The 24,620-nt window shown below is 40.0% G+C and overlaps 1 protein-coding gene across 6 annotated transcripts in view; it reads left to right on the top strand.

Annotated features, from left to right (window-relative positions):
• OSBPL1A (oxysterol binding protein like 1A) overlaps positions 1–24,620 on the top strand; it is a 75,843-nt gene that overhangs the window by 25,562 nt on the left and 25,661 nt on the right. For all 6 annotated transcript variants that reach the window (XM_079300784.1, XM_079300781.1, XM_079300783.1 and 3 more), the window contains 2 exons: positions 1,828–1,934; positions 21,328–21,490. In XM_079300784.1, coding sequence (XP_079156910.1) covers positions 1,828–1,934; positions 21,328–21,490 — 270 coding nt within the window. The remainder of the gene's footprint in view (positions 1–1,827; positions 1,935–21,327; positions 21,491–24,620) is intronic.

The raw sequence follows: 24,620 nt of genomic DNA, 5'->3' as shown, positions 1-24,620 counted from the left end.
GAAAAAAGTTCTTTCATCTCTGTGCCTTTCCAAAAGGAGGCTAAAATACAGCTTTATCTCCACATGCTGCTGGGATGAGTTACTCTGTGATGTTACCCTGTCTTTTTCATTAGCTGAATTATTACCAAATTTGTATTTCACGAGGCAGAGGGACATTTGAAAATGTGCATAAGTGTCTTATTGTAAAGATTTGTAACTACTGTTACATAAAATTGAATTTTTCATAAAAAAACTCAGTTTGAAAATTAGTCTAAGGTGGATAATTCCCTTTGGTAGCTGTAGAGGCAGTCTCCCTGACTCCAAAGTGCTGACCTGAAGAGCCAATGATGTTCTTTTTTAAACAAGAAAAAAAATTTAGAAAGGAAATACACAACTTAAACAACCAATACTCATAATAAAGCAAAAGCAGATACTATCTCATTCCTAGAAACTGCTAGTCTTGGCCAATAGCAGTAATAAGTTCCTGTTTTCCTTCCAATGAGTGTTTGTAACTTGCAAGGTCAGTGAACTCTTTCAGGGTTCATGTGTAACTTCTATAGGTCATAAGAGACAACTGCTCTAGTTCTCCTGTTGTTGTGGTATTTTTAAAGTATTTGAATCCTCTGTCTCCAGAAGAATGTAAATTTCTGAGTTAGATGCCTTTCTGTGTGGAGTTTTCCCTAAAAACATTTGAGCAATATAAAAATGGCTATGTTGGCACCTGATATTTAAAATTCTCTCCCTGTTTCAACATGCTATTCTGAGTCCAGTTATCTTTGAGACTTTTGCATCTTGTATATTACAAATAAAGATGTCTCCTGCATTCAGTGTGCTGCCCCTCCTTCTAGAGACTGTTCTTAGTAGCTGCTGTAAGAGTCAATTGGAGTCATTGGTGAGCTCTGGTATCACAGATCACAATTAGTGTGTGGATATGTAATGTATCTTGTCCTGCATAAGCAGTGTAAGTTTAAAAATAAATTCAGGTACAGTCACTGATGAACCTCTTTATCTTCAGTGGTGTGACATCAACTTGAAGCATTTAGTGTTACTAAATGGTGTCAACTGAGCCTAGAGTCTGCAGGCACTAAATGTTGCAATTATTTTAATTGCAACGACTTTGCTTCCTGGGAAAATGGCTTACTTGATTTCTGAGGAATTGCTGCACATCACAAAACTTCAAAGACTGACTCAAATAATTTCTACCAGCTGATTGAGTTATCATCATTTCCTGCTGGCTATAGACATGCAGTCCCTTCTGTAAATGGTAATAGAAGTCAGGATATGAGGTGACAAGCTGTACTACTTACACGTAAGATGAGTCCATGAAAATAAGATCTTTAATTGTTCAGTGTGCTTGTAGTTACAGCTCCATCTATTTTTTTCAAACCTAAATTTACAGCTACACTGAGCACTGTGGTAAGCTCTTTCTCTTCTGTATGGAAGAAGGCAAAAAAATCTACATTTTACACTTTTATTTATATTAAACCAGTGCAGAATTCTTTTTATTTAAGTTCTGTCACCTGAAGCTTTAAAATCTAGAAAGAGGTTAAAAGTAGATTGTTGCTAGTCCCTTTTCCAGTGTCCTGCTGCCATGGCTTACTGCCTCTGCTTTCTAAACCATGCTGAAAGAGAAACTCAATCTATTCATGTGCCTCTTATACCAGTACTAGGGAAAGGAGGCAGAAAATAAAGACCAAACCTCCCACAGATCTTGCAATGCACCAGCCTTCCTGCAACATGTGAATGTTGTGTTATGCCTGCATAACCTAACTTAGAGGAAAAAATAATTAGAAGAATCCTGTAGTTTACAAAATCCTTCTGACATTACTTATATTTTTGTGCTTTCAGGAATATCTTCTCCCCTCCTGCAGAAAGTTGATGTGGTCTCTGAAGTATCCCAGGAAACATGTGAGGCTCTGGCTGAGTGCCTCAACCTATTCACAAAGCAAGAAGGGGTATGTATGCTGCGTGGGTCTATTAAGGTTTGAACAACTTAGCATATCTGGCTAGTTCCCTGCTTAACCTGTTACAAAAATACATACACAAACCCATACAACTTCATGTTGCTGGTAAGCTCTCCTTTTGTATACTGAATGGTATGAAAATTCATACCTCTAGAGAAAGAGTAGGTATATGCCTTGTCAAAAAGATGTCTTAGTATTTGGGTGTTCCAAAAAGAGACATTTTGGTTACAAGCTACTGCTTGCAAAGTTCAAACTGAATGCTTGAATTCAATAAAGCTGTTGCTTTGCCAGTTTGAAGGTCAAAATATTGAGAAAATTAGTTTTCAGATTTTTTAATTTTATTTTTACTAGCTAACTGAAATGTTGAACAATATTGCTTCTGAGTTTGTTTTTCAGACCATGTGCTTAGTGGGTGTGCAAATGATATTTGTTGAAATTCTGACTTTCCCAGTAACAAATATCTTGTATAGTGTTAAACATAATGCAAACACTTCAATTTGTAATATATGTCAAATTCACTAGCTCCTAGAGTAGGAGAGCTGGTATTTTTCTTCCTTCTTGAAGATGCCCTGGTACCATGGAATAAACTTGTCTTCATATACTGTGCTAACTGTAATCCCTGGGTTAGGTTCTTATTCTCCTCTTGTCATCAGTAAGCCGTGTTTCAAAATGAGGTTTGTGTTGGTGCTGTTAGTCTTCCAGTTATTTAACAGTGAGCCACAAACACTGGCTCCATTGTCTAGGTTTGGGTTTTTTTCATTCCTTTCCAAGTCCTTTGTCTCCAGTCACGAGTCTTTTAGACGTACTTAACTTCTAGCAGAGTGGAACAAGCACTGCTTTTTTTTTTTTTTTTTTTACATTGAGTTTTTCCCCTTAAGAAAGTCTGATATTCAAGTTACCAGTTTCATTTGCGGATGAGAGGGAAATTGTTACAACAGTGGGTGTACAGTGTTAGTTAGTATTCCTTAATTGTGTTGGCATCTTGCTTCAAGCCAGACGAAAATAGCTTTCCCGAGTGGAGTATGGCAGAACATATGGTGAAATTGTAATTTCACCTTACTTGAACTTGAATAGTCTCAGTAGGTGTAATAGAGGCCTTAATTTAATCTGGAAGCATATACATTTGGGCACAGAGGGATGGGCTGAGATGTGAACTTGATTTTCCACCAGAGCTGGTGAAATCAGTCGGTCATGACAGGGAGAAGGTGTGATTCTGGAGAGTTTTTTGTCTTGGTATTTTTAAACTTCAAACTATTGAGTTCAGGAATATAGTGCAGGCTTTTAAAGATGCCTTAATCTCTTCCTAAGACTTGCAGGTTTCCAAGAAGCTAAATTCATTGATCGTTGCTCTTTCTTCAAGCCACAGCATTTGGCTTTGTTGTCCTTTATAAGTCAGGGCCCTGTTATTTCCTGTTCAGTGTTGATTTCTAGACTGTTGTTTTGTTAGCATTTGTAAAGCAATATATATAACCTTGTACATATCCCATGAAATCTGGTTATCTCTAGAATTAACGTTTTCTCAAGCCTGGTGCTTTTTTATCCTGCCTCTTTAACGAGCGTTCTTTTCCCCTCTAATTTAAATTGTCAGCATACCAGAAGCTACTGCTTGACTAATGAGCAGAGGCTCCTTCACTTCAGTAAGGACAACCGCAGCGAGCGCACTTTTGGCTCTCCAGAGGAAACTTTATTTAGTGCTACTTATCACCGTGCTTTGGCAATTGTAGCATAATCGCGCAGTCCGCAGATGAAACTGCTACAAGGGGCAGCTTCAGCCGTCTTCCAGCTGCGCTGGCGATGGTGCAGGAGCGTGCTCTCGGTCGCTCCGTGTCCCGCCGCCTCTCCCTCCCGGCGGTGCGGGCGCGTTGTGCGCGGTGGGGCGGGGGCGCTCCCGGAGCCGGGAAAGGCGCGACCTCCCTCCCGCTCCGTGACGCCGCAGAGCCGGGGGCGGGGGGAGCTTCCAAAAATAACCCACTGCGGCGGGGCTCCGTGCGGGGCTCCCCTTGGGCTCGGGAGCCCGCACAGCCCGCGGGTGTGAGCGCCGGGCAGCGCCCCTGCCTCGGCGGCGGGGCGGGGGCGCGGCAGGGGCGGGCGCGCTCGCTCGCTCTGCCAGGCCATTTTTAGCCCGGCTGGCAGCCGGCGTGGCCGCCCCGCGGTTTCGGGCTGGTTTCCTCCTCCTCCTGCGCGGAGCCGCGCCCCGGCTGCGCGGGGCGGCCGCGATCCCCCGCCCCGCCCTGCGCCGCGCCGGGGCGGCCGCGGAGCCCGCGGCGTGCGCTGCAAGGTGAAGGGACGCCCGGGCGTGTGTGCCTCCCCCGGCAGGTGCTGCTGCCGCTGCTGCCGCTGCTGCTGCTGCAGCCGGGGCGCCTTCCCTCGGAACGGGCTGCCCGGATCGTCCCGCGGTATGTCGCGTTCGTGATGGGCTGGGGGCTGCTGCTTGTGCCTCTGCTTCCTTCTTGACATTGGCATGAACCCTTCAGTGTCAAGCAGATGCGAGCACGGATACTTTTTTGCAGAATAGTTAAAACCTGCGAGGGCAGAAGGGAATGTAACTTGGTTGCTTTAATCCGCGTATTTACTCGGGCATTGGTGTCGGAGCCAGCCAGCACAACTTGAAACGTTTTCTGCAGTGACTTTGGCACAAGGTTAGTAAGTCGTGTTTCAAAGCAGGATTTGCCTTGCAATATTCCTAGCAAATATCAGAACCTACATTCCTAAAGCAGTTTGATTCTAGTAGTTTTTGTGTCCCGAGTTATTTTATGTAGTTGTAGGAGGAGTTGAAGTTAAGGTTCTTTTCACGCTATTCTCTCTGCTAGATTTTCTGAATGAGTTTAAAATTCATCTCTAGTACTTCAACTACCTGTACCAAAGCTGTGTAAAATAGATAGGAAAAAAATTATTTATTTTAAAAAAATTAGCTTTTCCCCTTTTTTACCTTGCTTCTTCACTATCTAGTGCTTAAGTGAAGTGTGCAGATGAGTATCTTGACTCTTAAGTTTCACTTTTACCATCAAGGGTTATATGCAACAGTAAATTAAGAGCTCGTATTGCATGAATGTAGAACGGAGAGCAGTTGTAAGCTGGTTTCATTTGTAGTCTCTTTGTCCCTTTGATCTTCAACCTTTGCAGATGTTGTCATTCTTTCTAGTTTGTTTTTGTCTTAAAAAGGGGACTTGTTTACAAGATGATGAAAAGCCTTAGCTGATGAGATAAGGAATTCAGGAAAGGTTTCTTCGCTTTTTGCGTTAAATGGGTTGCATATTTCAGCTATGAAGAATTTGTCATAACAAATTAAGTTTGTCACTTCTGGAGAAGCTTTTTAATATCAAAATACTGTGGGTCATAGTCCTTGAACTTAGTTATCTTTACCATGGCGTAATGTGCTGTCTCTTGTATGTAAATAAAAATGTGCACATGGTTCAACTGGTAAATACCAATCTCTGGAAGTTCAGTGCCTTAGTTTATTTGAGATTTCTTGGAAACATAATTGAATGTCAGAAGGTTAGATGTGTCTGTGTGCGTTCTTGTGAGTGAATGCTTGCATGCTCTTTGGCATACAAATAGCTGTCTTTGATACATTTCTGACTTGTCTTCTGGGAGACAGGTGTGAGTATGGCTGTTACCACTTAGACCTGCTTCCTACCTTACTGTATTGTGAATGAGGGTGCCTGTAGGCTATGTCCAGATGACTCCTTAAAGAGAAATTTTATTGTCTGTTTCTCTGTGGGGGTGCAGGTGAGGAGAGCAGTGATGGAAATCTGCAGTCGAGGGAGAAATGCTGATAAAGGCACCCTGTGCAAATCTGCTGGAGAAGTCCTGGCATCCATCAGCAGTCCTTTTCTTTCACCTGGCAATATCAGCAGCTACATTAACCTCAATAAGGTCTTGGGAGTCTTCTGGTGTGTGGGAGAGAGAGATGAAGAGGGGTGACAGGCTCAAAATCAGAGAAGCTAAGAAAGAGATTAATTATAAGATTTCTGAGTTAGGTCTAGTAAGGGGATCATCTATTGGCTGGCTACTGAACTAGACTTAGAACAGTAGAGTCTATAGTCCCTCAGGTGATAAAACCAGTGCCTTTGTTTTTCTGGTCTTTTCTTTTTGTGCTTAGAAACAAGTGACAGCCCAATTTTTTTAATTTTTATTTTTATTTCTTTCAGTCACTGGAGCACAGAGGAATTAATGTTGTCCATTCTGTTCAGCTCTTGCCCTCAGTGTGTCAAGGTCTATAGGCAATGCCCTGAACAACTGGAATGCTGTTTAGGTTGTATGCTTGTGGAAGGAGAACAGTTTTCAGATGGTTGATGATTGGCCTGAACACAGGAGGAGCTGTTTGATGTTGAGAGAATTGAGGTCTACCTACATCAATAAAACCTTTATTGGCTCTTGGTCAGTTACTGACTTGATCCTGTTGCTTCCCTTCTCTTCCAAATGAGAGGAAATGTACTAGGAATACCTACTGCAGCTTGAATCTTGTTTGAAAGTAACAAGTTTTTTGGAAGGTTCTCTATGCTCAGATGGGCTGCCTAGTAAAGATTGTTTTGTTGTTGTTTTTTTTTTTTTTTTCCTTATGCAGAGGAGCATAGGATATAAAGTGTTGGGGTATGTTATAGGCAGTGTGTATAAGAGAGCAAAGCTACTGATAGGAGAGTAATTTGGTTTCTTCTCCTGCTAGAATATTTACAGTTCTACTCATGCCTTGATGATTGTTGCTGTATTCATTTTTGGGTTCTGTACACGCACATGTCTTTCATCTGGGCTAAAGCTCTACAGTGAAGATATTAAAGTTGGAAATACTTAATAGTGAGATGTTTGTGGATGTCATAGTGTTCTTCCTCTGAAAACATTTTTTTTTCTACCAGTGTACTGCAGTCTTGCAGGTATAAGGTTAACTACTGATCTGTGAAGACAATGTCCTTACCAGTAGAGGCAGGAGTTTAGCAAGTCCAAAGTATCTCAGATGTAGGAGAGTTAAAGAGCATAACTTCTTTTTTCTGAGATTTCCCTAGGGCAGCCAAGATTCAATAGGTCACCTGAGTGGGAAGTGAAGCTAAGCAGCGGCCCAGACAGAAGCTTTTTAAAATAAGAAATACTGAGTCTCCATTCAGGGGAAAGATAAGTAAATATTACTGCTGTTCTTTTATGAAAGGGTATTATGTGTGCTGACAGAGTGCTTTTTTTGAAGCAGTTGATAAGATCCTTGGTCAAGTGCTATATTGGAAAGGCTTCTAGGTGAAAGATGGTTGTGGCTTACAGATGTTCTCAGATGTTACTGCAGGGTAAAAGTCAAGTGCTTCAGGTCTTTCTAGTACAGCAGGGTCACAACTCTGGAGGTTTGGTTTTTTTGTGGTTTTGGGGGATTTTTTATTTTCATATGTTTGTTTTCTTCAAGATTGCTGGTACAGCATATCAGCATTTACAAGGAAAGAGGTTAACTTTGAAGGGTATAAAGTGACATACTGACTTCTAGAGACAGGGAAACTCTTCCTGGCCTGTGTCTCAAAGAGCCTGCATGGAAGCTGATCAGACAGCTTGTCTGAAGGCATTCCCTGCTCCTCACTGTGTAGCCCACCTGGAAGCCCACTGCTAACCTGTTCTTGCACTTTCCACAGTGGGTTAATGCTTATTCAAAGCTTAGCTTGTAGATGTGGTTTTTGTTGGAGGTTGTTCTTAAGCAGCCTCGTGTAAACTAACTTGGAATCCATTCATGGGCCTCTGGGGAAACACAGTGTAAAAACATACTGGTTTGAAATGAGACTCCTCCTTAATGTGCTTCTGCAGCTCCTGCTCTGAGGTTTTCTTCTAAGGTCTTGTCTACCACTTGTTTAAATACTTAATTTTTAATGTTGAGAAAACAGTCTTAGCTGAGGCTGCAGGGGGAAAAACCAAGTGGCAATCAAGTTTAATGGAATAGTTCTTGATGGAGTAAGCATCTCAAATATCAATTAGGAATTCTGTTTTCTATGAATGTATTTCCAAAATTATGCTTGTCTCCACGCTGATGGAGACAAGCAGAAAAAGAAATGTGTGAGATGGATATTTTCTCTAAGTGTTTTCACTACTTAGTGATATGAGAATATTATTTGTTTTCTTCTCATGCTTGGAAAACAAACTGGCATGAGAAGGATGCATCTTCTGATGTCATTGTGATGTCATCATGTCATGTAAAACTGATCAGCTTGTTTTCCATGTTCTGGCTTAATTTCTACCTGATGTATTTCGGAAGAATGGTTGAACAGCAGACTTCTAAAACTTGTTTGCTCCCAGCCAGCTAGTGTATTGTCAGCTGAGGACTGGTAACATTTCAGGAAAAACAACAGTGCATAAGGCAGAACTTCTATGCATAGCACTATACCTATTAACTTTGTTTGCTGGGATTTTGCATGCAAATGTGTGAGATAATTGGCTGCAGTCACAGTCTGGCTGAGTGGTCTAGTTTTGTCTCGGCTGCATAAAACATCAGAACACCAAACTGGATAATTGTGGTCACACACCTTTACTAATTCTCTGGAGATTTATTGTTCTTCTTGACCTCTCTTTCTTGAAACTTAATTTATGAAAAATTAATATATAAGAAAGTAAGGCTTCTTGTCCTGTGTAAGTCTGATAAAAGCTGTTTTATGAGAGTAATATTTTAAAAAATTAATTTCTACACATATGAATAATAAATTTTATGTAATCTATCTAGTACTGGATAATAACACATGCTTTTAGAGGAAACAGAAAATTTAACTCTTTATTAGGCATGTATTTTGTGTGAAGCTGTTTTAAAGGCAGTATTTCTGGGCAGCATAAGTAACTTGAGGCTTTGTGTCACTTTAAGTTGTTTAATCATCTTAAATTTGTCATGTAGTGGAATTTTAGTGTATTTTAGTTTTATTGGCTTCCTTAAACTTCAGTGATACCAGATCTCTTGCCTTATGGGCTAGTAAGCTGTCCATGTGCAGCCTTTCCTTGAATAAAGAAGTGTGACTGAGTCTAAACTTACTTTCTGTTGTTCTTTCTGGGTTCTTTTGGTTGGCTTATTTTAGTCACTTCTGATTCCATTAAATACAGGGGTCTTCTAGCAATGAAGAAAAAAAAAATGGATGATTTCCATTTAGGCAGTATTAGTGCTTATGGGAGGGTATGTTGTCCATTGTGTTTTGGTTTTTAACCTAAACTTAACCAGGTCACAGTCATGGTATTTCAACCAGAACTGCTTTTTTCACTTCTTTAAAAATTCTGACTTATTAGAGCTGATACCATTTTTACAAAGGTAAGCAATTGTGGAATTTGACCTCTTGTCTGTTTTTTTAATCTTATGGCCGAATGCGTACTTGTTGGCCTCTCTCTCCTCAGCCCCCTAGAAAGCTGGTAACTTTAAAAGCTTTATTTGTTTTAATATTAGTGCATACAGAAGTGTGTTTGTTCTAATATTATACAGAAGTGCTGTCCAGTGATGAAATGCCTTAGTATAATGCTAGCTGCTGAGTCACTGACGATATCAGTGGAATTGGTAAATGGGCTGTGTTCAGAAAGTATTTACATCCTGAGAGTCAATCCCTGGTGGTGTAGTTCTCCTTGCAGGTACATGCCATGCCTGTTCATACAGGACTGTTAGTAAACTTTTTCGCTGTATTGCTTGTATTGTTAATGTCACTCTCCTTGAAATGCAGCAATAATACACTTTAATAATAAATGCTTTTGGTATTATGTACAAATGTGAAATACAGTCCTGTGTTATCCGGGTTGGTTGATTAGCACACACAAAACAAATTCAGTTCACTATAAATGGAACATAATGTTGCTGCAAAGAAATGCTAAGGTAGAGTGGATCCATTTGTTGTGAACATCCTGATGAGTCCAGTATAAAGAGGATGCCTGGCTTTCTAAGCACAGCCCTCCTCTGAACATCTTGTCTTTGGGAGTGACACCTGTGATGTGCATACTTTGCTTGCATAGCTTCATGTTAAATCATTTGTAAGGTAAATGTAGGCTCCTTTTTTGAATAGGAATGTTTTCTCTCCTCACATGTTTGTCAGGACTACATTATTAATGTTAAAATGGGGACATCAATTCAGTAACTCTTGGATCCATAGATATGTTAGGAGACTTGGAGAATTTTAGAACATGCCTATTCAAAGGGGTTCTGCAGTGTACCTTCATAATGTAGGGATGCTTTTTAACATAGAAGTTGATTGCAAACTTTTTTATCTGCTTCAGGGAGTTTTGTGTTGCCAGAGCTGCACTGCTTGCACAACAAAATCTTGTTCAAATATGTATGACCTTTAGATAGGAGTACAGCTTCTTGTAATAGTGTCACTATTGCACATCCCTTCTTTTTTTTTTTTTTTTTTTTGAGTCAAGAACTATGGTGGGAGAAACAATAGAGAGAACAAAACTACTCTTATCTTGCCTGGAAATATTCAGTGTAATTGGTCGGAGTATCAGCCTCCAGGCCTTGTGCAGGGCTTCAGCAGCAGAAAAGCATCTGCAGGAACTTGGTGGGTTTGACCTGACAGGCATGAACTAATGGGACACCCGTAAACAAGGCTTTTATCATTGTGGTGAGGAAAAATCTTGAATTGTCAAGATAATAGTATACCTCTTCTAGGTAATGTGGTAATCCCTGTATGTCAGTAGTTTATACCTTTCTGGAAATGCCAAGATTATTAATTGAGGATGTATCCTGTGCTATGCATCCAAATTGGATTGTGTGTTTTTCCAGTGAAACACTTTGCTGCAAGGTCAGACAAATCAAATTGAGGTTAAAATGAGCTGGCTGAGCCTTTCAGACTCAGAAGGAAACCTTAGACTGCAGGCATCTGCATGGATAGCAGAAATCTAGTTTTGTTTGACCTGTGTCTCCTCCACCTCTAAAGTGACTTTTTGGGCTAAGGCCTAAACCCTAATTTCTCAGAAGAACAAAATGGAAATGGTTGAGGTTGGAAGGGACCACTGGAGGTCCTCTGGTCCACCTCCTCCTGCTTAGTCAAGGCCACCTGGAGCTGCTGGCTCAGGATCATGTCCAGATGGTTTTTGAGTATCTCCAAGGATAAAGGATCTATAACCTCTGTGACCAGCCTGTGTCAGTGCTCTGTCAGCATCACAGTGAAAAAAATATTTCTTGACAGTGAGAGGGGATTTCCTGCCTTTCAGCTTGTGACTATTTCTTCCTGTCCTGCCACTGGGCACTACTGAGAAGACCTAGGCTCCAGTTGTCTTTGCATCCTCCCTTCAGGTATTTATATAGATGAGGTTTGCCCTGAGCCCTCTATTCTCTAGTTTGAACAATCCTTAGAGATGCAAATACTTAAGGAGCAGTCCAGTACAACAGTGTTAGAAAATTTCAAGGAACCATGTGTCAAAGATCAGCTGGTGATATGATCTGTGCTTTTCTACTATTGCCTTTATTCACACATGCAATTTATTGAATCTAAAAAATGATGTGTCATTCTAGATTGTCAAATTCTGTTTCAGCCTGGGGTGGAGAGAACTTAGAACTTTCATCAAATCAAGTTCTCTTCTAGCAGCCAGTGAGCTTTATTGGAGAAGTTTGTAAAAGAGCTTATTAGAAGTTTAATCTGGGATCTCTTCCTCTGAACTGTAGTTGCTACTGGATTGCTTATAGGAGAGTAATAAATACATGACTTAACAGTAAATAGCTTTGCTGCAATGTTCTTGAAAAAAATTCTGAAAGCGCAGACAAACACAGCAACGATAGAAAGTTCCTATCACATAAGGGCAAAAGTATTTGAGATCATTCATAAGGAGAAAAGACAAGTTCCACTAAATGAGAACATTGGGATTATCTAGTTCTGCACTGAATTTCCATACTCTAGAGCATATTTATCTGTCTGCTCTAACTGCTGGACAAATGTCTGTGTGCTGTACTCTGATTTCAGGACATGTCTTGCCCAGGGCCTGGCTGAAGTCTGATGGCTATTGCCTGCTTAGGAGTAAGGATAAAACCTGTCTCAGAGGAAAATCATCCCTAAGAAGGGGCAATCTTCTTAATGCTCCATGTCCTTCTAAAATCTGAAGTAAAAGTGGGGCTTTTGCATCTGTATTGGTCTTTGAAGTCAGATTCTTTAGTATTGTAAATGTGGGAAGAATGTGTTCTGGGCTATAACAGAAACAGCAAAGAATGCTTTCCAAGGTGGATTTTATTTGGAGATAGGAACTCCAGCATTGCATTGTAAAACTCACTGTTGATTTCTGAGCTGTGTAACATTTTTTACTTATATTTGTTTCGTGTCCAAAATGAAATAAAAACTAGCAAGGGAGACATCTGAGTTTTTCAGAAATGCAGAGCAACTGTACGTGCATGCATGTTTGTTTTGGTATTTCTTTTTAAAATTACCTGTTAGACTTCCTGAATAATGAATAATTAACAGGATTCTCTATGCAGAGCTTGTAGAGCAGACAGCCAGCTTCAGAAGTGTTAATTTTTTTTTAATAGGAAGCTGTTTTCCCTCTGAGTCAACAACTGAGTCCAGCAGCACTAGTAAGCCAGTAAGAGCCAACAAAAACATGGCAAAAACATTGCATGCATTTGCCATAATCCAGTTGGGAAGAAGTGTGGGGGAGAGATTACAAAGGGGTTGATCAAAGTAATCAGTGGTGTATACAGAAGAATACTTAAGGGAAGTAGTTAGATCAAAACTGCCTTTAGATCTATTCTCAAAACAGTCCTTAAGAATAAAAAGAAAATGTTTCCTGTATACGTTAAGAACCCGTGCATCTTAAAATCTGGTCTCTCTGTGAGACAAGCAGACTTCAAAGATGTCCAGTCCCTCAAAGGGAGAAGACAAAATATTGTCCCTACTGGGTCTGAAAGCATGCAGCAGTATGCTGTTCTGGTTCTGTTGGCATCAGTATAATAGATCAGCTTCAATGAGTTCAGTTTGAGCAAAGTTACTTGTGGCATATGCCTCTGAGAACTTAAATGCTTAATCTCACTGGGGCAGCAAAATATCCTTGGGCTGTAGTTTATTTTTCCTGGTAATCTTGTAGCTCTGCAACTCAAAATGTGCTTCCCAAATGGGTGCATCACTGCAGATGTCATTGAATCCAGCTTGTTTGGCATTAGTATTGGCAAGAGTGAATAGCAGCCATATTTAATTTCAACATTACTCAGAATAGAAACAATACTTCACAGAAAATTGCAAAATCAGAAGGCTTTTTCTTTGAAGTCCTGATATTTGACTAATCAGCATTATAGTACTGGAACACAAGTAGGGACAGAATGGGCTCTGGAGACTGGCAACTTCTGCAGTTCTCAAACCTAAGCAGACCTTATGACATTTATCAGATTACAGTTTAATTGTTTAAGTAAAATGTGAAAAACAAATACATTTGAGAGGAAAACTTGGAGTTTCCATTGAGTCTCACTTTAGAACCAAGCCAGTAAGAGCTTTTTTAAGTCTTGCCTGTGTAGAAACACTTTGAAGAGAGCAGTTTCTCTGATAAAAAAGCTTAAATCCAAGATTTTAAGCCAAAACCAGCCTTCTAATCTGCAGTCAGCAATTAGTCTTTGCAGTTTGCTCATGTGCTCTTAGACAGGTTCCTGGCTGGGAACTGCAACATTCTCCACTGGTTAAAATTGCAGTGCTTCAGCAGCCTCTGAATAAACAGACTTTGACATAGCCAAATGTGGAAACAGGAGAGGGGAAGGAGGGCAGCAAGGTCCGTGTTGAGGAGGAAGTGTTAGTGTCTTAGGAGGGAGAGGTGGGAGGCAAACAGTCCTTGTCCCTAGCATGTGGCTAGTTCAGAAACTGTTATCCCAGCAGTCTTGAATGATGAAATTTTATATTAGACATGTACATTGGGAGAAGGATGCTGCATGCTCTCAGCATCTCCAGTTTTTCCCTTGAATGGCAGTTCTCTTACAGCCTAAATGTCTGCCTGATTTGACATGATCCTGGCAAAGTAAGAGTTCTTTCTCTGTGAATGATATTTGGCTCTTGCTTCTACTAGTGCTTCTGCTGTATTTTTCTAAGTTTTATGATCATACCTCATCCTTTCCTTCATTAGCAGAAGTGAATTATATTAATAAATCAAGTATAGGGAAATGCTACAACTTTGTGCCCAGAAGGATGAAATGCAGTCGTTCCAAATCAGCTGTGCTAAACTCATCCTCTTGAACTTCAATGTGAATATTCCTAGTTGACTAACAATGAGCTCTTGTGTTCATGGGGGGAATGACTGAGGCAGTCGTATGACTTGTTCTACAAAGTCTTTGCTTTCTTCTATAGACTTTGGGTTGGGATGTAAGGGAACAGATCACCAGGACTTTAAGTTGGTATGTATGGGGTTTGGTTGTGTGCATGTGGGTCTTTCAGCCTTTGTACTAAAAGAAACTGTATTGGTGTTTTCTGTATGTGGGTCTGAAAGCAAGCCAGCTGTTATGTTTGCCTTCCAAGTGTGTTTTCTCTTTTGAATATAACGATCTCAGTAACATACACTGATGCTGTAGAGTCAGCTGGCTGGACTGTGGAGATGAAGACGGATGCTGTCTTGTGATACAGTAAATAACCCTTTGCCTATCATCAGTGAGCTCAGCTTACCTCCTTGATTAAATGATCACATCTTGTTTTGCTTTTCAGTAGTTGCAGTAGCAGTAGTTCAAGTCACTTTCGCTTTCTAACTGTGCTGGATTTAGGTCTGATAGATCTCTGAAGCCAGGTAACTGACAGGTTTATGGCACAGAGAGGGGAAACCAGAGCAAGAAGCAATGGCTGAAGTAAAGCATGACCTATTTTGGATCAGTCCTCTGTTCCCTGGGATGAGCCAAGGCTGTGATGACGTTTACAGGACCTAGTTTACTCGAGTAAATGAAGAGTTAGGATGCAAGACGTTAACATATGTTTACATAGCAGACATTTGTCACAAGTCCCTTGTGCTTGATGGTGCTAGGGAGTAGTGAGTCAGCAGGAGGCTCTTTGTAGAAGGGCCTGTGTGTAAACAGATCAGAACTCCAAAAGTTTTGTGTAAAATACGTGCTTTAGGAATCTGGGGATGTTTTCATGAAATTGATCTGAGCTGTGACTCTTGCAGTTTTTTGAAGTGCTATAGGAGTATTTGTAAATCACTCATTTATTTATCTAGTGCCTCATATAACTGAAGCATACTTACAGCAATACATTCTGAAACTAGAACTGTTCCTGCTTTTTGAGTGTGGAAGGTTAAGAGAAAAGCAGGCTTATGCATATTCATATCATATACTAATGTATGCTTAGTGGGTAGAGGTAAAAATCAATTCTTTTCTAAAATTTGTTTTCTTTCTGGGAAGCATCCTGTATTGAAGTTCAAGTATGATTAAAACTATGAGAAATTTTGGAGTGAGTTCTCTTTGTGAGCATCTGGTTTCAGTTTCCACTTTAGTAGCAGCTTAAGCAGCAATTTGGTACTATTCCAGGTAGCAGAAAGTCTTAACAGTACTTTTCATAGAAGTCTGTCCTGTAGAACTAGTGCTGCAGTAACGTGCTTTGAAATTGGATATTATTAGCAAAATATATAGAACTGTTTGTTTCTAAACAGATATACCTTGAGGAAAATACTGTCTTTACATTTCTTCCTTTGTTCAAGACACAGAAGCAGGCCTGGCTCTTTATAAAACTTTTTAGTTCTCATTCTGCATTGAAAGATTTACTGAGCACTAGCTCAAACTGGACATCACAAAAGACTGGCTTATGCAAGAAGGCACTAGCAATAGGGATTGTATTGTACTGTCAGCAAAATTGCAACTGTATGAGCTTGTTAGAATAGACAAACTGCATACATATCAAACTCTGCATCGACATTGTGGTTTCCACTCTTTGCATTGGATTTTTTGGTAGGGGTTTTTGTTTGGTATGAAAATCACAGAAGAAGGGACAGAGATCTCGTTTTGGATTCCCAGTACTTTCTGTGATGTGTTTTCTGTAGTGTGATGTATTACAATGCAGTGCTTTGTAAGTTCTGACTTTCAGGATGGTATGTCCTGTTGGTGTAGCTGACCCTGGAAGCAGTCAGCTTCATATGAATAGATGTAGTGTGAAATAAATGGCAGGTTTGATTTGCTTTATTTTATTACAGAAAGCATCAGGAGATGTTCACATAAAAGGCTAGTTCTACTATAGCAGTGTTTTTCTAATTCCTTGGTTATGTGTTAATTTCCATCCAGGTGTTAGACTACCCCTACCTTCCTACTGAAAACTTGCACCTCATTTCTGTGCTTTGTGGCAGATGTCCCATAAGAAATGACATTTCTGGGAGAATGGAATTTCTGTGGCAGTTGGACAAAGCCATTCACTTTGAAAACCAGACCCTCCTTTCTGAGTTATCAGAGATGCTGGTGAGGCAGTGTCACAGGCAGCTCTGGTGTTCAGCTTACTGCAGAGCAGGGTTGGTACGCAGTGTTCTGACATTCCAGCAGAGTCTGCCTTCAGATCCCCTCGTGGTTTCTCTCTGAAAGAGAAGGTGCTCCCTTTCATCACAACTCTGAAGTCTCTGTTTTGAGCAGTCGTTCCTTACACTGAAGTTGAGAGCTTGAAAATAAAATTCAGCTAAATCACACTCCGGTGTTGTGAAGTCTGTCCTTTCTCTCTCAGTCCAGGAGAAGTAGGATCTAAGGTATGCTGTCTTTTAATTTACTGTTCTAACATTGAAAGCATGTTGCACTGCATATTATTGAGGTCTCTGTATTTGTTCTATGCCTTCCTCACTATATGTTTGGCTTAGTGTTTATTTGCAGCTGCAATAGCGTGTTGCTGAGATGATCGTTTATAAGCTGGGCGTAGAGTGGTGTGATCCTTTCCTGCCCCACAGAAGTGCCACTGTTGTTGTGCATTAATTTATATTAAAGGCATCCAGCACCAAACAAAGCAAGTATTTTGTGTATTGTACTAAGATGTCTTCAGGATGGACAGAGAGGCCTTGGTTACAGGCTGTGCTGATATAGTTCAAGACTTCAGCCTTTAAAAAAAGAAAAAGGGGATAAAAAAGAGAAAAAAGAGTGCTTTGGTGCTTGTTACTGGTCTGCCATCTACCTAAGGAAGACTGAGAGTACAAAATGGAGTGGGACTGGTGTTTGTTACACACAGATAAGCTTTTTGATATTTTGGAATAGACACGGGAAGTTTCTGCCAGTATTACACAATGAAGAAGTTAACTTTTAAACCATGCTCTTGTGCTTAGCAGGATTTCAGATAACATGGAAAGGCAATAGGAATATCTGCAAATAGTTTGTTACTTTCCTTTAACAAAAGAAAGAGAATTTTAATTGCTAAAATAACTCACTTTTACTATTTAAACTCACAATGTGGTAGCATTTACAGGAATGTTATAGGAAGCTGTTTGAAGCAGATTTCCATTCAGTTAAACCAAAAGTGAAACTAGTTACCAGACCGTGGATATCAAACACTTCAGCTGGAGAAATACATTTTTAAAAGTGGATTGTTGCACTGACCTAGATACACTGACAGAGAACCACTAAGACTTCAGTCTGAGGTTATAGCTGTGTCTGTAGCTGTAAGGATAATGATGGAGTGATTGTTTACTCCTGTGAGACAAGGGTAGATAGTTTCCATCAGAAATAGTGAATCTGAAGTTTGACTGTAATACCATTCTCTTTAGAGATGGAAGCACGACCGATCACAAGTGTCTCTGTCTAACAGTGTGAGCACAAGCCCAGCTTTATTGAGAGCTATTTGCTGTTGTGCAGAACAACTCCTGACAAGGATAAGGTAGAAGGCCTGGCCAGCTGGGCATTGGGAACTCAGCTGGCCTTGTCCAGGGTTCTCTTGAGCACTCAGTGCCACTTTCTGTGTAAAGCTCAGAGGAAAGCTCATAGTGCTGCTGGTGGCACTGGCATTGTGGGCACCACTGACAGGGATCAAATAGGTGGCAGCCATTCCATAGCTGGAAGATGAGGAGCTGAACCCAGCACAATTTGCCATCTGTCTCTCTCTCAGCTCAGGCACCACCATGGAAAGTACAGAAACCCTGGCTGTATTACAAGCTGTGCCTTACTCATGCTGTCAATGAAATAATTCTTCCAGTAATTCCTCATGCTCAGACTGGGTTTCCAGAACTGTGTGTACAATAAGTATCTGCATCATTTTGGTGTGATATTTGCTACATTACATAAATATTTGTGTCAGTTCATTAAATGTTTTAGTATTCAGCTGATGCAGCTTCACAAAATCAGGTGATACTTCACTGAAAAAACTGGTCTCTCTGCATCCAGCTTAATAGAGGAAAATTATTCTAAACTTTGTTTCATGCTCTTCTTCCTGCTTATTATACGAATCCTACACTTTGTGTTCTGTAATTTCGCAGATGTTTTTGTATTGGGACGTTGAAGAAAGACACAATGGGAAAGAAACAACTTTTGCAGAAGGGGTAAAGCTGAAATGACATCTCAAAAAATGGTGGTGAAGTAGCTAGGTAGATGGACTAATTCACCTCAGAATCCAGTTCATTGACTGTGAATGAACAGGACCATGTCTTGTGAACGAGAAATAGAGCATGGCAAAATTATGAATAACGGCAATCTGCTGCTTACATTTTGGGAAAACCTATCACTCAGTTGGTCAATTACATTGTTCAATAAACTTAGGTTCTGAAAGCAGCACTAATCTGTGCAGTGATTCATGTTAAACTTGGAAGGAAGTGTGTGATTCTGAGAAAACAAAACAACAGCATCCTCTCTTTACATTCAGTTTACTGCAAGTAGGTTTTAGGAGGTGTACCTCATCACCTTGACTTTTATTATTGACATAATGGAGGTATCTCTTAAAGCTTTGTGTTAAAAAAAAACCTTATTTCAAGCAAAGTTCTTTCTACTGTATTCTTGGTACATCAAGGTTATTCCAGCTTTATCTCTCCCAGCATTGCTTCTCTATAGGTAAAATCAATCAAATAAGGGTAGTAGAACAATTTTAAAAATCCTTTGTCATTCTCATGTTGGCATGGTGAAACTGTTTTGGTGCTTAAGGATGTGGTGTTGTTGCAGTGTTTGCTGACAACAGCCCTCAAGGAATGATTAGTGTGGAGGTGCCAGACTTTGATAGGACAATCTCTGGATTCTGTCTGAATGTGTGTGTTCATCCCATAAACTCCATACTGTTGACAAAAATGTTACAATTTTCATCTCAAGCCCCCAAATATTGATTAAAGTTGCTTTAAAACCACTTTATTCAGTTATAAATGAGCATCCCAACAGTTTCAAGCAAAAAGCTTAAGATGAAAAGCTTTGGGTTTTTGTTACCTCCTGGTATATAATTGCTGTGTTAGTAAGTGTCTGGCTACCAGGAGACCTGGGAATACACAGAAAAGTGAATCTTACTGTAAAGCTGGAAGTTGATTTTACAAAAAGGGAATTTATTTGTAGTATACCTTTTGCAATTCTGCATAGCTCTGCACTGTGATAGGACAGATGAACCACAAAGTCAAGAAAATAGTTTTTTGGAGCGGGTGTGGTTATAGGCTTGTGTGTGCTGTTGCTTCTTAGGCACACAGCTGTGACTAAAGGATGCTGAAAAGGTCCATCTGGTTTTTAGATTGTTTTGATTTTCCTTCAATTTGCTGTAAGTTTTAGATAAGGATTTAAATTGCTCAAATCACTTACCAAAGCATTAGAGCAGTATGGCATCTAATTTAATCCTGCAAAAACAATGTTTTTGCAAATAGCATTTTCATAACTGGTTTTACTTTGCTGTTCAATAAGAATGAGAAGTACTGTTTTATTTTCAGTCATCTATCCTGCCTGTGTCAGGAAAGTAAAACACGGATGCTGTTTCTCTAAGTGGGTGGTTCCATAACTATTTGACAGTATACCAAATGTATTTAGCAGAAACTGCCTAATAACAGATCTTTTGCAGTGGCATGTCTGATTTGTATGAAACATTGCAGTAATTGGCTTCATTGGTACTGTCAGAGTGAACTTTAAATGAAAGCGACAGTAACTAGTCCAGACTTTTCTCATTTTGTTCAGAGTAAAACTATTAGACAGTAAGTGACTTACTGGTTTTTCTGCTTTCAATTAGCAACCCAATTTTGTACTCTCTTAATTATCATTTAATTGGATTTCCCCCTTACACTTGGAGCCTGGCAGCCAAAACAGCTGATTTAGTATTTGGCACAATTGAGGGGGTGAAAATTTCTTCTATAAATCTTTCTCTAGAGGATATGTTTCCACCAGCATAGAAGCTCTTTTCTGGATGTGCCAAATCTCTTTTAATATCTCCTTGCTAGCCTCTTTTGTGCTCAGCTCTGAATCCACTGTTTGAGAAGTGGTTATAACTGAGGGGGCTGAAGCCTCCAAAGTAAACCTTTAATGTAAACTGTAACCAGAGAGGACATACAAACAGTTCTTAAATTAGATTCAAAAAGGTAATGTTGGTATATGTGTAAGTTGTCCCTGTAACTGTTCCAAGAGATTAATTGTCATGTCCTTGCATGTTCTTGGTGGAGGGGGAATTAGTGTTGTAAACTGACCTTTGAGAGTAAACTGGAGGACAAGGCAGGGTTTGGGGATGCTTTTAAAAAGGGACTGGAAGGGAGAAAGAGAAAGATTTGATGGTTTAGGGAATGAAGGAGAGGTAGCAACTGAAGCCTTGCTGGGCTGGGAGAAGTGGCAATTTCTGAATTTCCGAGCCTTCAGTTACAGCCCTCTCCCCTCTGCTGGAGACAGAGGAGGCAGAGAAGCACCAGAAAAAAAAAAAAAGGACATGCTGCTTTCCCATTACTAGTACTGAACTTGCAACATGGATAACTTCATCTGCTCTGGAGCCTATTGCACGTGTGGGTTTTAAAGTCCACCATCTGGTGGCTGGGCTTCTCTTTTTGTGAACTTCTGGCTCCTTGGTAAAGTGTTCAGGGAGTTCAGAGGGAAGACTGTTTATATTGACATTTAAGTCAATCACCAGAGGAATTTCTTTTTTAACCTCCTACTGTAATCTTCAGGGTTAAATGTTTTCAGCTCATAGTTCAGTTGCAGTTATTTGTAGCTGGCATTCACATTTGTTCTGTAATTCAATTTAGATGGTGCTGCTTGGCCTAAATTGGAGCAGACTAGTAGAAGGAGCTTGGTGCTTGTAGAAACTGGTCACTGACTCTAGTTAGGGTCATCCAAGCAGAGCTGTAAATGTTTCCCCTCAGTTTTAAGGTACAGTTAGGCTTGAATTCACTTATGGAATTGTGATTGATACTGTCAGATTGTGTGTCAGATTTTTTAGCTACTAAATATGCTGACTAACAACCTTATTGTCATCACACAAGTACTGTAATATTCTGATTAATCCATGTGGTTTCAGTTCCAGCTGTTTGCTAGTTATTTATTCATTAGAATCTATTTTCTGAACAGCTTCCAGCTACACATTCTTCAGAGAGATGAGATTTTATTCATGCGTGTGTCTACTTATAGGTGAGGAATTTGAAACTGGAGCATGAGCAGGAGAAAAACAAGATCTTGTCAGAAGCATTAGAGACACTCGCTACAGAGCACCATGAACTAGAGCAGTCTCTGGTTAAGGGATCTCCACCTCTCAGCATCCTCAGTGAAGAGCAGTTCTATGATGCTGTTTCAGGTAAGTGGTGATGTCCAGAATGTGAGTGTGTAGACAGCATGTGTGTAGTGAATGCCTCGAGGATGGGTGGGGTGGGGGAAGAAGGTGGAAACAGTCTCACTTCAAGTGAAATCTCTGCCTTTCTAACATAATTTTAGGAGTATGCTTAATGCATTTTGTGAGCAGGGCTCTAAAAATTTGCCAGAGTTCACCTGTAGACTTGTATTGCTTCACCTTAGCATGACCAAAGGCTAGAAAACCACAGGACAGAAATGAAAGGTCTCATTGCTTGGGAGTATACACCCTTTTTTTTAAATAGCAAAACATAAGGCTCCTATTTTGGGAGAGGTAACTGTATCTTGTAGCCTTCTGACTTGCTTTGTCCGGGTGGTGTGTCCTTTTTGCTTTGTTCAGCTTTGAAATCAGACTAAAAATCCGTAGTTTTGGGCGATAATGATGTTAAGAAAGGCTTGTTCTATTTCAATTTTATATACTTGAAGTGTTAAACATGAAAGAAAAGGATGGATCAAAATCCTACATGCATTTCTTGAATGTCTTTTCTTTTCCTATCTGTTCTTTAGTATCTTTCATAATTTTATGTGCAGAACATGCCTGCAGTGATTTTTTTGGAAGATTCTGAACTGCCTGAGATGATTACAATGTGCATTTGTATAGAGAGTCTGTACATAGTGCAGCTCAGTAGTAGCTCTAACTGGCTAATCTGGCAGCACACGCCAGCCTACAACTAGGAAGGATCTGGAAAAGCTTGAGGGTGAACATAATCTAACTGCAGCAGACAATTGGGTTGTGATGGCAAACTTCACTAGCAAGTATGGGGTTACTTTTTCTGTGAACTGAACTGTGATGCTTCTGACAGATGAGAAAAGCAGTGTTCCCAGACTCCTTGATAGGTGTTCTGCAGTGAGAAACTTACGCTGTGAAAAAAAAAAAAGGCAAAGGAAGTCTATGCACAGGAACATAATGAATCAACTTAGTGAAGCAGACTTTGCTGTTTGGCACAGCAGCAAATTTATCAAGTCTTCAAGTAGAAGAAGAGACTAAGGAACACTAAAACAGGTTCTTCCTCTGGAACCAAAGGAACAATTCTGCTGAAAGGCCTCAGGCTCTTTTGATTGTCAACAAAGCAGAGAATAGTTCTTTATCTGATGCTGTTGGAATGCAGTCTCTCCAGCTGGGCTTGCTTTGTGCATATAGAGAATATTAAGCTTTAAAGAGCTGCTAGTTGCTACATCTCATAACTGACCTGATCTCTAAATACTGTTTAAATGAAAGTGTCCAAAGCCACCTCTCCTGTTGTCAGAGGTGGTAGTTTTGTCCTTGCAAGCTGCAAGCAAATCATATCAAGTGGATTTGTAAAATTGTGAAACTTGCTGAGTACATATGTGCAGAAACATACTTAAAAAAACCCAAACGTGGTTTCTTTCTCCTTTGGGAGAAGTTACTTGACATAGTTCATCTTAATTGCATTTTAAATAATTTTCTGGGGCAGACTTACTTTCTTGTCTGTCCATCATTTAAATCAGACTGGTGTTAGATTCTCTTGTCTAGGTTGTTCATATTTAGTGCTTTGCAGAGATTAGGGTCCTTTCTGTCTCTGAAGGGGTGGGGATGGGGAGGTGGCTAGAAAAAGGGAAATGTGATGTATTTTCTTGACTGCTGAATACATATTACCACTTTGACTTTAAGCATAAAATAAATTAGTTTTTTGTTGGTGTGGTTCAAGGAGATAATTTTTTGTTGTTTCTGGAAATCTAAATTGCTACAACTATCTGCAAAGCTTTTGCTTAACCTGATTTGAAAACTGATAATGTTAAATTATATTGATTTTGGGCAAACAGCCATGTTCATGAATTACCTTTCTTGGTTGTATAGGAGATTGAGCAAACACTAGTGTATTTTAACAGGGTGATATAACAGGTTATAATATCTGTCAGTGGGAAAATGCCACTACTTAGAGTATTTTTTCTACCAGGATGCCATCTTTTTCTGCTTGCAGTTCTATGAATTTTTAAATCCCTGCTGTAGGAGTGAGTTTAGAAGTGAGAGTGTTGCATAAGTAGGTTTGCTCTTTGAGCTGAAGAATTGTTAGTTTTGACTTGACAGGTTGAAAGAAGATGCCACTGCTGCATTTTGGTTTTTCTTTTTAGAGAATTTTGTCTGTATAAAAGACATTTTTTGTTTACTCTCAACGGAAGTATCACTAATGAGACAATTCAGAGCAATTTTCAAGCACATTTTTGAGGAAGAGGTGTATCAAAAGGATGTATTCACACTGCAGCAGCTGCTTGTCCCCATATGCCATGCTCTGGTTCACATTGTAGAACAATCAGATTGCTCCTGAATGAAGCTGAATCAGAAGATACAGCCCAGTTCCTATTGGGCACTCAGTCCATGGCAGCAGAGTAAGAGCAGATCTGAAGAGAACAGCACTAGAAACGTATCTGGTTCAATTGTCAAGTCTTCAGCACCATCTGTTCCTCTTGCAAATCTGCTCCAGCCTGAGCCATGCTACCTGCTAGTGTTGGCATGAATTGTTCACTGTTAAAGTCTGTGGTGTGTGGTTCTGTTTGTAGAAATTGTGACCAGAGTTACAGAAATACGCTCTTCATTTCCCAAAACTGGGATGAGGAAAATGTTTGCAATGTGGTAAGATTACTTACTGAAGTTGGAGTTTATTTTTGGAAGTCTCATTTCTTTTTAAGTGATATACTGTTGTCAGTCCTTTTTGACTGTTGCAGTAATTCCTAAATCCCTGCAATGAGAGAGAAATTAAATGAAGAACCTCCAGAAAATGCAAGTTATTTGTCTTACCAAAGCATGGTATCCAGTGTTAAGAAGAGCAAAGTTAAGGGTGTTACTAATCTGAACTCTGATATCCATAGGTCAGTTAACAGTGCTTCCTGGTGTGCTGATCTGATCATCATGGGAGTGGTGGAAATGTGCAATTAAACTCAATACCAGGCAGAGTGCTGCAGCTTTCACTTTCAGGATTGGATGCTTAACATGTGTCAAAGTCTTCTATCTTTGAAGCAGGGTGGGGCAGAAGTAGCACTGAACAAGTATCAAAATATCGAAAGACCAATGCCATCTCCTAGAGTGCTGGAGAAGTTATTAGCTTTGATTAATACAG

Source organism: Erithacus rubecula (assembly GCF_903797595.1).
Source record: "Erithacus rubecula genome assembly, chromosome: 3".
Taxonomy (NCBI): Eukaryota; Metazoa; Chordata; class Aves; order Passeriformes; family Muscicapidae; genus Erithacus; species Erithacus rubecula.
The sequence above is the reverse complement of the archived record's forward strand: the minus strand, read 5'-3'. Positions and strand labels throughout refer to the sequence as shown.